Source organism: Rutidosis leptorrhynchoides, chromosome 11, assembly GCF_046630445.1.
Source record: "Rutidosis leptorrhynchoides isolate AG116_Rl617_1_P2 chromosome 11, CSIRO_AGI_Rlap_v1, whole genome shotgun sequence".
NCBI classification, from domain to species: Eukaryota; Viridiplantae; Streptophyta; class Magnoliopsida; order Asterales; family Asteraceae; genus Rutidosis; species Rutidosis leptorrhynchoides.
The window spans coordinates 56,010,343-56,024,181 of NC_092343.1; the positions used below are offsets into that span (position 1 = coordinate 56,010,343).

Genomic DNA, 13,839 nt, shown 5'->3' on the forward strand with positions numbered 1-13,839 from the left:
ACCCGCAACCTCGGTTACTACTCAAGGGGTCGAATGGCGGGTTCGTTGGTCAATTACTTTCAAATTCACTCCCAAGCAATAAATGAAACAATGGTCTAATGTGTACAAAACCCACTATGAGCACGAGCAGCAATTCACGATCCATTCATACATGAAACAAAACCAACATCTTTCTCTCTTTTTTCTAATCAATGCGATCCAATTCCCTACTCTCAGCCAATTTGTCTGTTTCAATTTCCCTTTCACTGCTCGGGCACAAGCTGATTTCATATTGCAGTTTCTCATGCTTTGCAATTCGTTTTCATATCTATTCATCTTTCAATGAGATCTTTTTTCTGTCACAAGTGAAAAGACATCGAATTGTTTAGGGAGTTTGATACAGATGGTATCCTCGTAATTTTATTGAAGAAGTTGAGTCTTTCAAGCAATTGATGAGTTCTTAGGGTAGGTGTTGTTGACGCTTTCAATTATATTTGGGGAAGAAGGCTCTTCTATTTGGATTAAACGTCACTTTATCCATTTTATATGGGGCTCCAGAGCACTGTAAACATTGGGCCATTTAAAAAGATAGCTGCTTATGTCCTGTTATCGAGTGGGTCAAGTTATCGAATGGGCTTATAAGCCCAGTCAACGTTGGGCTTGGTGTTTCCTGAAAGCATGTTCTTGCTTAGAAGTCAGGAGCTGCATTTATTTTGTGTTGTTCTTTCAATTTTTCTGTCTTTTCTTTTGGCTCAATAGCCTCTTTCATTGTAATTTGTTGCTAATCATCATCGATTTGATGATGGTTTTCTTAATATATTTCATTTTTTCGCCGTAAAAAAAAAAATCATTTCTTAGTAATACTAGTATTAATTTATTGATTGTAATAAAATAATGATAATAAATATATACATTAACTCATACGGAGTAAAACATACTTTGATTTTTTATTTTTATTTTTCCTTTCTACTAATTAAATTTAAATATTTATTAGAGGAGTTTCTTTTATTTATTTATTCATTTTTCTTTTATTCGCATAGAAAACCTCTTTAACGAAAATCACATTGGGTCCCTAGTAGCTAGTAAAACCCCTTATGTGATGATCCCTGACCGACGAGACCCATAACCGGGTGAATTACCCACATTAGCACCTGCTACGGTAAAGAGCCCATTTTAACTCGGTTTTAGGCGTTACCAAGATTCGAACCTAGATCTCCTGCTTCACAGGAAACTCGGTGACCAGTGGCTATGCCCAAGTGGTTAATATTTTAACACACGATTTGTAAATATTTAATATATTAAATTAGTGGGATTATCACCAAAATGCCCTTTTTTTTAAAGCTTGTTGACTGACAGCCCTAAAAAAAAAAGTTTGACAATTTGCCCTCGCAAGGCGCAAGACAGCTTGCGTCCTTGCTACCTTGCGTCTTTGCGTCTTTGCGACGTTGCGACGTTGCGACCTTGCGTGTAGCAGTAAAAGAACTAGTTAAATGATCAGTTTGCGTTCACTGTTCCCACACACATACGCAAACTCCTCTCTGGTGCCCTTTCGCTCGTCATTCGCAAGATCCAAACACTCGCAAATCACTCGCAAAATCTTCATCATCATCCTCACGTCATCCTCCTCACATCTTCATCGTTACTAGATCTTCTTCATCCTTCCATCTTCGATCTTCCCGAGTACAAGCGAGCTTCTACGCCACCAACATCATCGAATCACCATCATCGTTCACTATGTCTCAAGAACAGGTTAGATTTCTTAGATCTATGTTATATTATTCGATCTACTTCATAGTGCTTAGATTTATGTGCTAAAACAAAGTTTTTGCACTCGTTGCACGCCAACTGTTCGAAAAAATGTGTCAACGAAATTTGTTTGTATTTTGTGTTTTTGATTGTATATTATTGAGATTGCGTACGATACCCAGGAATTTTTGCTAGATTCAAGTTATGTACCTCTGTTTCTATGTAGACGCAAGACAATCCTTGCGTCCTTGCGTATGCCTCACAATGTACGCAAGGTGATATTTGCGACCTTACATTTGCTATAATTTTACCTTTGCATGTGCACGCAAGGTAACCCTTGCGTCCTTGCGTCTTGATTATAAGTTACGCAAGGTTAACATTGCGTCCTTGCGTCTTGCACATCTGTTACGCAAGGTTAACCTTGCGTCCTTGCGGCCTTGTACGCAATCTCTGTCTTGCTTGCTTGCGTCTATGTGATTTTCTTCTGTTGTTCTTCTGACTTTTACAGGGCTATGTGGAAGGTAAATTGACCATGAAGAATATGTTGACCGTGATTCCTCAGGTCAAGAAAATGTTGACTGAGAGACAAGAAAAATTATTTAAAAGTACATGCTTTGGTCTCTGGTTAGATCTTTCATACACGGGTAATGATCCTGGCCTAGTACATGCCATGCTCCAACGGAAATGTGAGCGTTCAGCAAAATTAGATGCTAGTAAGTACCCTGAAGAGCAACAAGATATATGGTTTCATTTTTCTCCTAATTTTATGATTAGATTTGGTCGGCGTGAATTTTGTTTAGTCACCGGGTTTATGCTTGGTAGCCGGACGGACATGGCACATTACATCCCTCGAAATTATGAATCTAAGACCGCACCCATTAGACGACGTTGTTTTCCAGAACGTCCCGATGCCAGCAACATTTTGGTTAGTGATATACAAAACATCCTTATCAAAAAACAAGGTGATGTAAAGGTTCCCAAGGTTAGTGACGATGATATTGTTCGACTAGCTATAATTTTGATCGTAGAGAGAGCGTTTATGGGAAAGCAGGGGCAACATGTGGTTAGTAAACAGTTTCTATGGTTGGTTGAAGATTTCAATAAGGTGAACGCGTACCCATGGGGGTCTCGTAATTGGGATGCTACTTACTCAGCGGTGAGCGAAGGTTTTGAGGTTCGAGAAAGCCAATTAGAGAGTGGGGGTGGAAAGGCTTACACTTTGGCTGGTTTTATGTGGGCATTTAAGATTTGGATCCTCGAGGCATACCGTCGTACCATTAAGAGTTTTGCAACCAAAACTGATAAGGATGGAGTACCAAGAGCATTATTTTGGAAGCGTTCATCTGCTGAAACCTTTACAGTGTCTGACTACCTAAAACTTCTACATATAATGGTTAGTTAATATCTCCAAGAGCTTTTTATATAGTGTATATACAGCAGTTTCTGTTTTAACAGAGCAGTTTTGTGTGTCGCATGAGGACGCAAGATACACCTTGCGTCCTTGCGTGTGTCGCAAGGATATCCTTGCGTCCTTGCGTGTGAACCCTGGGTTATACTTGTTACAAGCGCAAGAATCATGCTTGCGTCTTTGCGTGTGTCGCAAGTTTACTCTTGCGTCCTTGCGTCTACTATCAAGATGATCTTTGCGTTCTTGCGTCTAGACGCAAAATGACTTTTGCGTCCTTGCGTCCTTTTGTTTTTACTAATATAACTTCATTTCAGGATGATTGTCCGAAGAGAAAAAGACCTTTTCGTTCCCTGCACCCATCTGAGACAGAGAGAGGTTGTCAATGGTGGATCCAGAGTTCCTCTTACTTTCAAGGAGATGTTGTTGAAGACGAGAAAAATACACAAGATGATAATCAAGTTGAAGAGGAGTTGGGTGGCAGTTTGAAGGAATTATTGCAGGAGGAGTCAGAGCAGACCTCGGACCCTCATCCAACACAAAAAGGCAACAATTTGCAGGAATTGTTGCGTATGGTTAATATGTTGACTAAGAGGGTGGATGATCAAGAAAAGGAGTTGGCTGATTGTAAAAAGAAGCTTGATGATCATGAAAAACGTTTGAAAGAATAGGAACACCAGGAACATCAGGTAAACTAGGCGCAAGTTTTTTTTGCGACCTTGTGTCTTGCCTGTTATGTTGGCGCAAGGTTTTACTTGCGTCCTTGCGCCTGATGTTATATCAGACGCAAGTACCATCTTGCGTCCTTGCGTCTTTATTGTAATTTAGGCGCAGGTTGTACTTGCGTCCCTAACTCAGACGCAAGGACTTACTTGCGACCTTGCGTATGGCTACTTTTCTTATTTTTTGCGTTTTGTTCATTATAGTATGTTGATAACGAGGATGCATATGTGGATCCTCGATCTTTCTCTGACAATGATACATCTCCGAGGGTTGTTAGACGTGGGAAAAGAGAAAGAAGGCCCACTCATTTTTTAAATTCCCCTTTCACAACACCGGGCTACAGAAAACCATTGGAGAAGGTATGTCTGTAACATTCACCAGACGCAAGGTTTTCCTTGCGTCCTTGCGCCTGATGTTTATAAGACCTTGCGTTTTGCGTCTTGGTATACGCAAGATATATCTTGCGTCCTTGCGTATGTTTGCTGACTCATAGATTATATACAGTTGTCTGACGAAGTAGCTTCTAGAGTAAAAAGGCTGAAAGTTTCTCATCAAGGGACTAAAGAAGCTGAGAATGTGTTGCCAATGGAAACTGAAAAGCCTACTGAAAAAGGGGCCGAAAAAGCTGTTGATAAACAAGATGATAACGTAGCTCTGGTGTCTGAGGAGATTGAGCAAGGAGTTGATTTGCCATTGGTTAATGAAGCAGAAAAACAAGCAGACCAGCATGAGGTTAGTGAATGACGCAAGGATCACCTTGCGTCTTTGCGTCTTCTTCATTGTTGGACGCAAGGATTACCTTGCGTCTTTGCGCATACTTCACTGATGGACGCAAGACCTATATTGCGTATTTGCGTTTGCATTACACCGACGCAAGACAATTCTTGTGTCTTTGCGTCTTTATTATTAATTTTTTTTTTCAGAAAAAGGAAAGGAAGAGAAAAAGGAAGGAAAAGGATTGGGTTGGTGAGGAGGAATTTGGTCAATGGTTGATAAATTTATAAACGATCAAGGAACTTTGCAACCACCACCACCAAATGCATGGAGAGATCAAAGGAAGCATGTGGGGCCAGCAAAAGATTTGAAATCACTAATCCTCAATAAGCAAGATACGCGTTGCATGTTAATTTTCCAAAATGAAACCTTCCTCTTCCTTGATACTGAGTTTTGGAAACGTTTATTGGGAATTGCATTTTCTGGTTATTTGGAAAACATAGTAAGTTTGTTAATAATTATAAACTTATGCATGTTTTGTTTTGTTTTGTTTTTAGCTTTATAACATTCATAATCAACTTGATCTGATTATAGCATATTGATGGATGGGCTACCTTCCTGTTGAGATTTCGGCAGAGGTTTCTGCCCCGAGCTAGCCAGATGTCCTCGAGTCCTCAGTTTCCGATTGCAGATTATACATGTAGTTCTCGATGGACGATTATGCCATTGGGTTTCCTCAATCAACTGGAGAAATTCAAGTCCTTTTATGATGATGACACTCAAAATGAGGAGGAGAAGGGGGATACATCTAATCCTGAAGCAGAGGGGATCATTAAATTCAATCCCCCAGATTATATGTATTTGATTGGTCTTGGGGATGGTAGTGATGACCTTTATCCATCCTGGGCTGAATGTGATAAGGTTAGTCCTTTTTTTATATAAACTATACATTTTGAGTAAACTGTAATAGGCGCAAGACAAATATTGCGCCCTTGCGTCCGTTCGCAAACACTCTCTTGCGTCCTTGCAACCCTCGCAAGATTAACCTTGCGTCTTCATTATGGACGCAAAGTAAAATTTGCGTCCATGCGTCCACCCGCAAGGTAGACCTTGCGTCCTTGCGCCTGACGCAAGGTATACCTTGCGTCCTTGCGTGTCTCGCAAGGTCAACCTTGCGTCCTTCCTTATTGACTTTTTATGTTTCTTTTGTTGCAGATTTTGATTCCAGTACATTTTTCAGATCCTGAACATTTTATACTACTCACTTTGAACTTAGATGAACAGAGAGTATTAGTCTATGATAGTTTAAAGGGTTGTTTGAAAAAAGGTCAACTCGAGGCTGTCTTCAAAAACTTATCAGACAACTTGCCGTTATATTTGAAGGCTATTGATTACTTTAACAAGAAGCAGGACTCACAAATTGTTGACTATTATGAGAACAGAGAAGATGTAGAGTTGATGATCGAGGATGCACCGTATGTGCCAATGCAGAGTGGTAGCCATGGTGATTGTGGTGTTTGGGTCTGCCTTCATATGGAGAGGATAGTTTTTGGTTGGGATCAGATTGACAACATTGGAGACCCTAAAAAGCTGCTAAGGACTATAGAATTCGAATGGCAAGAACATTCTTCCGTGCACGCTTTGATACACAGGAACCACCACCACCAGAGGACCCAGAGGCCCCAAAGGTTGTTAATTAGTTAACTTGTAGATGTAATTATTATATGTATATTAGGTAAAACATGTAATTTTTGTATGTAAATAATCTGGGACAGACGCAAGGCCTTTTTTGCGTCCTTCCTTCTGGTTTTTTGACAGACGCAAGGTGTTGTTTGCGTCCTTGCGTCTCTTTAAAAGGCTTACGCAAGGTTTTGTTTGCGTTCTTGCGTATGTTTGAAGACTTACGCAAGGTTATGTTTGCGTCCTTGCGTCTCTTTAAAAGATATACGCAAGTTGATGTTTGCGTGCTTGCGTATGTTTCATGACATACGCAAGGTATTGTTTGAAAAGTTGCGTCTTTTTTAAAGACAGACGCAAGTTATTGTTTGCGTATTTGCGTGTGTTTGATGACATACGCAAGATTTTTCTTGCGTTCTTGCGTCTGTATGTAGGTCAATCTATGACACATATTTAAACAACTAACTGAGACTGATAAACATAAAAACAAACTGAGACTGATAAACAACAAACTGAGACTGATAAACAAGCAACTAATTCTGGTCCCCTAATTCTGGTCTAAATCGTACGTTTGATAAAATTGAGACTGATAAGTTTGCGAAGGTTCGACTTTCTCTTTCGACTTTGACTTTGATTTTGAGGCTGTTTTTTTAACCCTCTGAGAAGTAGATTCACCGGTTAGGTCATAAGAAGCGCTACATGTTGTTCGGTTATGACCTGCTTGCTTGCAACGAGTACATGTTCTTACTTTCTTTTCAGTTTCTTCACCTTGAGATGGAATCCGATCGGTACTTTTTGGGCTTCCAGGTGCTCTTTTCTTTTGAATTGGAGGCTTTACGATTTTCAAGATCTTGGGCCCTGGATCGGACCATTCGGATCGATGGGGCAAAGGAAGGATGTGTTCGGAATATGTATTTATATAAGTTTGAGACAAGAACCAATGTGATACATAACATGTAACATCTTCCACTCCGAAGAGTCGTGCTGCTGCCAATACATGTCCGCAAGGTATGCCTGATAATTGCCATTGCCCACATGTACATGTTCTATCTTCTAGATTAACGAGGCCGTTTTTCCTTCCATCACGCACCTCTATTAGATTGTTTGTCAATGGAAATGCTTGCCATCTTCTTGATTTGTTCGTCCTCTTACCTAATTTACGTTCAACATATGGAGTAACCGTTGAAGTGAGACTAAATGCTTTGTTGTGATGTTTGAAAAACCAGTCCTGTATAGAAGCGTGAAAAAATTCCAATAACATGCAAACTGGTAGTTTGCGAGCATGTTTGGATAGAGCGTTAATAGACTCTACACTGTTGCTAGTAAGGTATGCATACCTAACATGACCAGCATGACTTCTGGACCATTTGTTGAAACCAACGTCATTTAGATACTTGTGAGACGCTTTTAATCTTCGTTGAAATACACTAACATGATCTTGAAAATCTGACAAACGATAAGCCTTAACCATTTTCCAATAGTGCCATTCAAAATATTTGAATTTGTTGGACATCGTTTTTATGTTCATGAATAGATGACGTGCGCAAAAAGAGTGAAAGGCTTCAGGAAACACATTTGAAATACCATGTGCTATTGAAGGAGCACGATCAGAAATAAAGGTAATCTCTGACATACGATTACTCATACCACAACTCTCTAAATGATCTCTTAGATTGCCAAAAAACCATGACCAAACCTCGTTTGTCTCGCCTTCACCAATTCCATAAGCCAATGGCAAAATTCCGTTATTGGCATCCATTGCAACAGCGACTAAATTTGTACCCAAGTATCCAGCTTTCAAATGTGCACCATCAACGATGATAATAGGGCGAACATTTTGGATAAATGATCGAATCTGCACGCAAACAAATCAAATGAGATTGCTATTAGTTTAAGATAAAACAATTGTAGGATGAGTGATACTTACAACTGCGCCAAAGGACATGTAACACATCACGAATCTATTTTCATTGTCAGTCACCACATTTGTCATGCTTCCTGGGTTATGAATCTTAATGTTATGAAGATAAATGGGAAGCATTCGGAACGAGTCATCCATACTGCCACGAAGCATCTCTATTGCATGACACTTGGCTCTCCATGCTTGATTGTAAGAAATGCTCACCCGAAAACGGTTGCCAACATCATCACGTATATCTTTTGGATTATAGTCTCGATTTGCAGCTTTGAACGATTCCATCAGAATACTTCCTAACACCTTTTTGGAAGCATGTTTATTATTTCCCATAATTTGGGTACGTGAGCATGTGTGTACGTCATGCAATTTCTTTACGATGAAGTTGTCAGTGTGGCGTATTTTGTATGCACTACATTTCCACTCACAATTTGGCAACATGCATTTAGCAGTGAATCGAGATTTGTCAGACTTTACAGGCTTAATTTGGAAGTTTTCTTCAAGACATTTTGTGTATAGATGGTTTACAAAATCATCCTTGTTTAAAAAAGTTTGTCGAACTTTAATCAAATCGGATACTCTATAACTGGTTGTTATTTGGCTCGTAGATTCAGTCTCTTGGTCATGCTCACTCAATAAAAGTGGCATATTCCAGAATACATCCTTTTTTTCTTCCTCTTCTTCATTTTCATCTTCATCTTCTCTGTCATTTTCTTCCTCCGAAGCACTAGACGCGACAACTGATTCAAAAGGGTGATCTGTTTTTTTAATTTTACATACGTTCTCAACTCCATAGTTGAAGAAATCAAACTCTTCTGTGTTTGGAGGTGGTACTTCAGGTCGTGCTTCTTCCAAATTGGGTGTCTGAAGGTTTGTGCTCTCCTCGTTTGTTGGTAGGTTTTGTTAGACATCGTGTGTTGGTAGGTTTTGATGGACATTGTGTATTGGTAGGATTTGCACTGACTGTAAGTTTTCTGGGAGTTGATGCATTGTAACTTTGTCGACAATGTAAATATTAATAGGAGCATTTGATATTGCATGTTGTAGAAAATCACGAAAGTCTTCATAATCATCAGTAATATCAAAAACAAGATTATCGACAACATATCTCATTGAAATAGGAGCATTAGGTGGCAAATTAATTTTTCTAAGAACATTTTTTAACAATATTCTTCTAGTAATTAGTTTTTGGGGAGCAACTGGGAGTTTTAATCGTGTTCTAAAACAATCTAGAGGCAAATACATAGGTAAGTTATTAATAAATTGAAAAGAACCACCACAACATATATGAATAACAAAGGTTTCATTATCACTAAAACTCATTATTTAAAACAAAGAAAGTTACCTTAATGACGCTTGAAATTATATGATTTATGTTGAAATGGTGGAAATGAAGTGAAAATAGAGCTGGTAACACCTTATATGAATTGAAAAAGGTATCCGTAATAGTACAAAAATCGTACAAAATCTTATCCACGAAATCATGAAAATCTTATCGGGATAAGACGCAAGACGCAAAGGCGCAAGTCGCAAGACGCAAGACGCAATACGCAAGGACGCAAGTCTCTTTGTTTCGTTTGTCAGTAACGCAAGGTCGCATGGTCGCAAGATCGCAAGGTCGCAAAGACGCAAGGTGTCTTGCGCCTTGCGAGGGCAAATTGTCAAACTTTTTTTTTTAGGGCTGTCAGTCAACAAGCTTAAAAAAAAAAGGGTATTTTGGTGATAATCCCTACATTAATTGTTTTATACATCGAATTAAAGCTGTTGCTAAACGGCCCATACCAGTACATTTGCAACTGGTTACAACATTACGGGCCTTTAGGTGTCGTGAATTCTTGTATAAAGGCCCAGGCCCTACTATGAATAGGCACAAAGCCCCAACCTTTAACCCATTCAGTCAAGCCCATTAGTTGCTAGTTGTTATTGATCAAGCTCCAGTTGTTAATTCTGGCAGCTTCTTACATGTTTTGATGAAGGATCATTGTATTTCACGAATTCATGAAAGAGTTGAATGGATCAGTTGCAAATAATACACACGGGTTTGTGTGGTTTTCTAAAATAAAAAAGAATAGATATAAAAGTTTTTTTTTTTTTTTTTTTTTTTTCCACGATAGAAAATATATTTAGTTTGACGATGTTGTTCTATGCCTGATTTCAACTTTTTTTTTTTTTTTTTTTTTTTTTTTTTTTTTTTTTGCTATTGAGATTTAAAGCTGAAATTTTTTATTAGAGTGCTCTATTACAAATGTAGCATATGAAACTACTAGATTAACTTATTAGGTGATTTATACTTATCAAATTTACAAATACCTAGATAAAATTTTTTTTGAACGACGATATCAACCTCGAATGCCCTCATTTTTCACCCACACACGCGTTAGGAGGAAACTCTTCACACACCATCGCCGCATTGGATAGCCGCTGTGTTTCGGATTAAACTGAGAGGATAAAGTCTTGCACCGTATCACCCCAACAGAATCCATGAGAAAACCCCTCTCCCAGGATTCGAACCCTCAGCTATTATTTCAAAGATGTGGGCCGCGATCAACACAGGAGTTGTACCACTCCGGCAATGCCTCAGTGGATACTTAGATAAATAAATTTATAATTTCATTTTTTGTAAATGAATTCAGTTTTTCGATTCAAAAATTACAAACATTCAGTTTTTTTTTTTTAAATCAAAAATTATAAAAGTAGGAAAACCGGAATTTGAAATGTCGGTTTCCCTATTTTTGTAATTTTTTATTTGAAAAAATCATTTTTGTAAGATAATTTAAAAATATTATTATTCAAAAACAAAAAAGTCTATCTCCTGATTATTTCATTTTTACAGCGCAAAATATGATTTTAATAGAATTATAATTTACAAAACATAAAACTTTCTTACGAAAATATTAAAACGTTCATAGTTTACCCAAAAAAAAAAAAAAAAAAAAAAAAAAAAAAAAATTATACAACTTTATGTATAGTGCCTCCATACATGCATGTCATGATTCATCACGTCACGTACTGTTCCAATACAACTCATCTCATCATGCACATACAACAACACTTGTACAAAGACACACTGCTTCAATTCCAAGTGTTCATCTTCTCAAACTCAAACCCTCATACATGTCACCACCTCCTTCATCTTCTTTCCCTATAAAACCCTCGATTCGCCACACCATTATCATCCATCCACAACACATCACAAATCAAACATGGCATCTAAAACTACTACTTCGCTTTTAGCTTTCTTTCTTCTGTTTTGCACGTGTTTTGCACGCCAACAACAGCACCAGTTGCAGCATCGTCAGCAACAACAAAATGTATGTCAACTTCAGAACATTGAGGTTCTTGAGCCTTATGATGTGGTTGAAGCTGAACATGGTTTTACTGAGTTTTGGAATGTGAATAGTCAGGAGTTTCAGTGTGCTGGTGTTGACTTTTTGAGACATAGGATTCAGCCTGGTGGTCTTCTCTTGCCTTCTTATGTCAACACCCCCATTTTGGCCTTCATTGAAAGAGGTATATACGTAGAATTGTAATATAAAACTGTTATAGTTAATTATTTATTTTAGAGTAAGAATAAGAATAAGAATTATTTAATTATATAATATTTTTTTGTGTGCTGAAAGTTTTTGTCTAACATACAATAAAAGTGTTATATAGAGTATAATCATTTCTTTTTAAGTGATATATACTATATAGTCATAGTCATAGTCATTTACTTGTATAACATTTTTTTATGTTATCGAATGTGTTAATGGTTATATTTAATATAAGATTTTTTAAAACATGAAATTACTTGCTATATATTAAAGAAAAAAAGGATTAAATTGGTTTGTTATATGATGTAATAATAAAAACAGGTCAGGCAGTTCAGGGGGTGATCTTGCCCGGATGTCCCGAAACATACGAATATTCGGCCGATCAGCAACAATTTAGCCGAGAACAAAGACGTGGACAACAACAACAACAAAGCTTCCAAGACCGTCATCAAAAAGTGGAGAACTTGAACGAGGGTGACGTGGTTGCCGTTCCCACGGGTGCCGCACACTGGATTCATAACGACGGTAACACTGAACTTGTTGTGGTCGTCTTCTTCGATGCTCAAAACAACGACAACCAGCTTGATCAATTCCGCAGAGTACTTACCTTAAACTTCATTAATCTTTTTATTAATTTTTAAATTAGTTACTAAACTTTTGAATAAGTTAGTTGTCACCTCATATTATTTTGAAATATGGAAAAACAAAATATATTTTTTTAAGGTGTTGATCACATTTTGAATAAATTCAAATAATCAGTAGCTATTGTCTCCAAGCAAAATTTTTTTATTTTATAATAATGTCAGTTTTACCTTTGTATTTTATAATAATGTCAGTTTTACCTTTGTATTTTATAATAATGTCAGTTTTACCTATATATATGAATGAATGTTTTTATTTACATAGTTAGACTTGAATATAAATTCGAACATTATTATAATATGACTTTTCGAATTGTTTCAGAGATTCTTCCTAGCTGGAAACCCTGGATCTCAAAGCCAACAACAACAAGGAGGTCGAAGACAACAACAACAAGATAGGAGCCGCCGTGATCCCGGCCACCGTGGTCAAAGTCAATCTCAGCACAGCACCGGCAACATCTTCAACGGTTTCGACACCGAGATCTTAGCTGAAGCCTTCAACGTCGACCAAGAAACCGCCCAAAAACTTCAAGGACAACAAGACCAAAGAGGCCATATCGTTAACGTCGGACAAGACCTCCAAATCGTCCGCCCACGTCAACAACGTGGTCCCCAACAACAACAACAACGTGGACCCCAACGAAGCAGACGTGGCGAAGGACCATTCAACGGGCTAGAAGAAACCATTTGCAGCATGAAACTAAAAGAAAACATCGATAACCCATCACACCAAGATTTTGTTAACCCACAAGCGGGCCGTATCGCAAACCTTAACAGCTTCAAATTCCCCATACTCCAAGCACTCCAACTCAGCGCTGAACGAGGCGAACTTCGCGAAAACGCGATCCGAGCACCGCACTGGACGATAAACGCACACAACCTTCTTTACGTAACCGACGGATCAATGAGGGTACAAATCGTGAACAACGAAGGAAACTCGGTTTTCGACAATGAGTTACAACAAGGACAAGTTGTTGTGATTCCACAAAACTTTGCGGTTATCAAAAGAGCTGGTCAACAAGGGTGTAGGTGGATTTCGTTCAGGACTAACGATAATGCAATGGTATCGAACCTTGCGGGACGAGTGTCAGCAATTAGGAGTATGCCGGTTGATGTGGTGGCGAATGCGTATCAGATATCCAAGGAGGAAGCTTCGAGGTTGAAGTTTAGTCAGCAAGAGACGAGTTTGTTCACGCCGAATTTTGGTAGGAGCTCAGGAGGAAGGGCTGAAGCCTAAGTTAAGTTTACAAGTGATATGATCAAATGTATGTGGTGTGTTTTAGAATAATGTGTACGAGATGTTGAAAAAAACTGATCGAGTTGTAAAATAATGTACGAGTAATAATAAGAGCTTTAAGCCTCTAACTTTAATCAAATATATTATGTTTTCTTTTAAGCGTCTGAACAGTGGCGGAACTTGAACCCGATCATAGATGGGGCAGGTATAAAACTTTATTAAATTTTTTAATGATAGGTGGGGCAAACACTAAAAAAACCTTATTTTTT

The 13,839-nt window shown here is 38.2% G+C and overlaps 2 protein-coding genes across 2 annotated transcripts; both read left to right on the plus strand.

Moving 5' to 3' along the window:
- Positions 1–4,838: 4,838 nt before the first annotated feature.
- On the plus strand, positions 4,839–6,271 carry LOC139874600 (uncharacterized). The gene is made up of 3 exons (XM_071862008.1): positions 4,839–5,069; positions 5,162–5,488; positions 5,783–6,271. Exons 1-3 carry the CDS (start codon positions 4,839–4,841, stop codon positions 6,269–6,271), a joined length of 1,047 nt encoding a protein of 348 aa, XP_071718109.1.
- Positions 6,272–11,362: 5,091 nt separating this feature from the next.
- Positions 11,363–13,570, plus strand: LOC139877519 (11S globulin seed storage protein G3-like). The gene is made up of 3 exons (XM_071864957.1): positions 11,363–11,669; positions 12,014–12,291; positions 12,656–13,570. The coding sequence occupies exons 1-3, from the start codon at positions 11,363–11,365 to the stop codon at positions 13,568–13,570; spliced, it is 1,500 nt and encodes a 499-aa protein (XP_071721058.1).
- Positions 13,571–13,839: the final 269 nt, after the last annotated feature.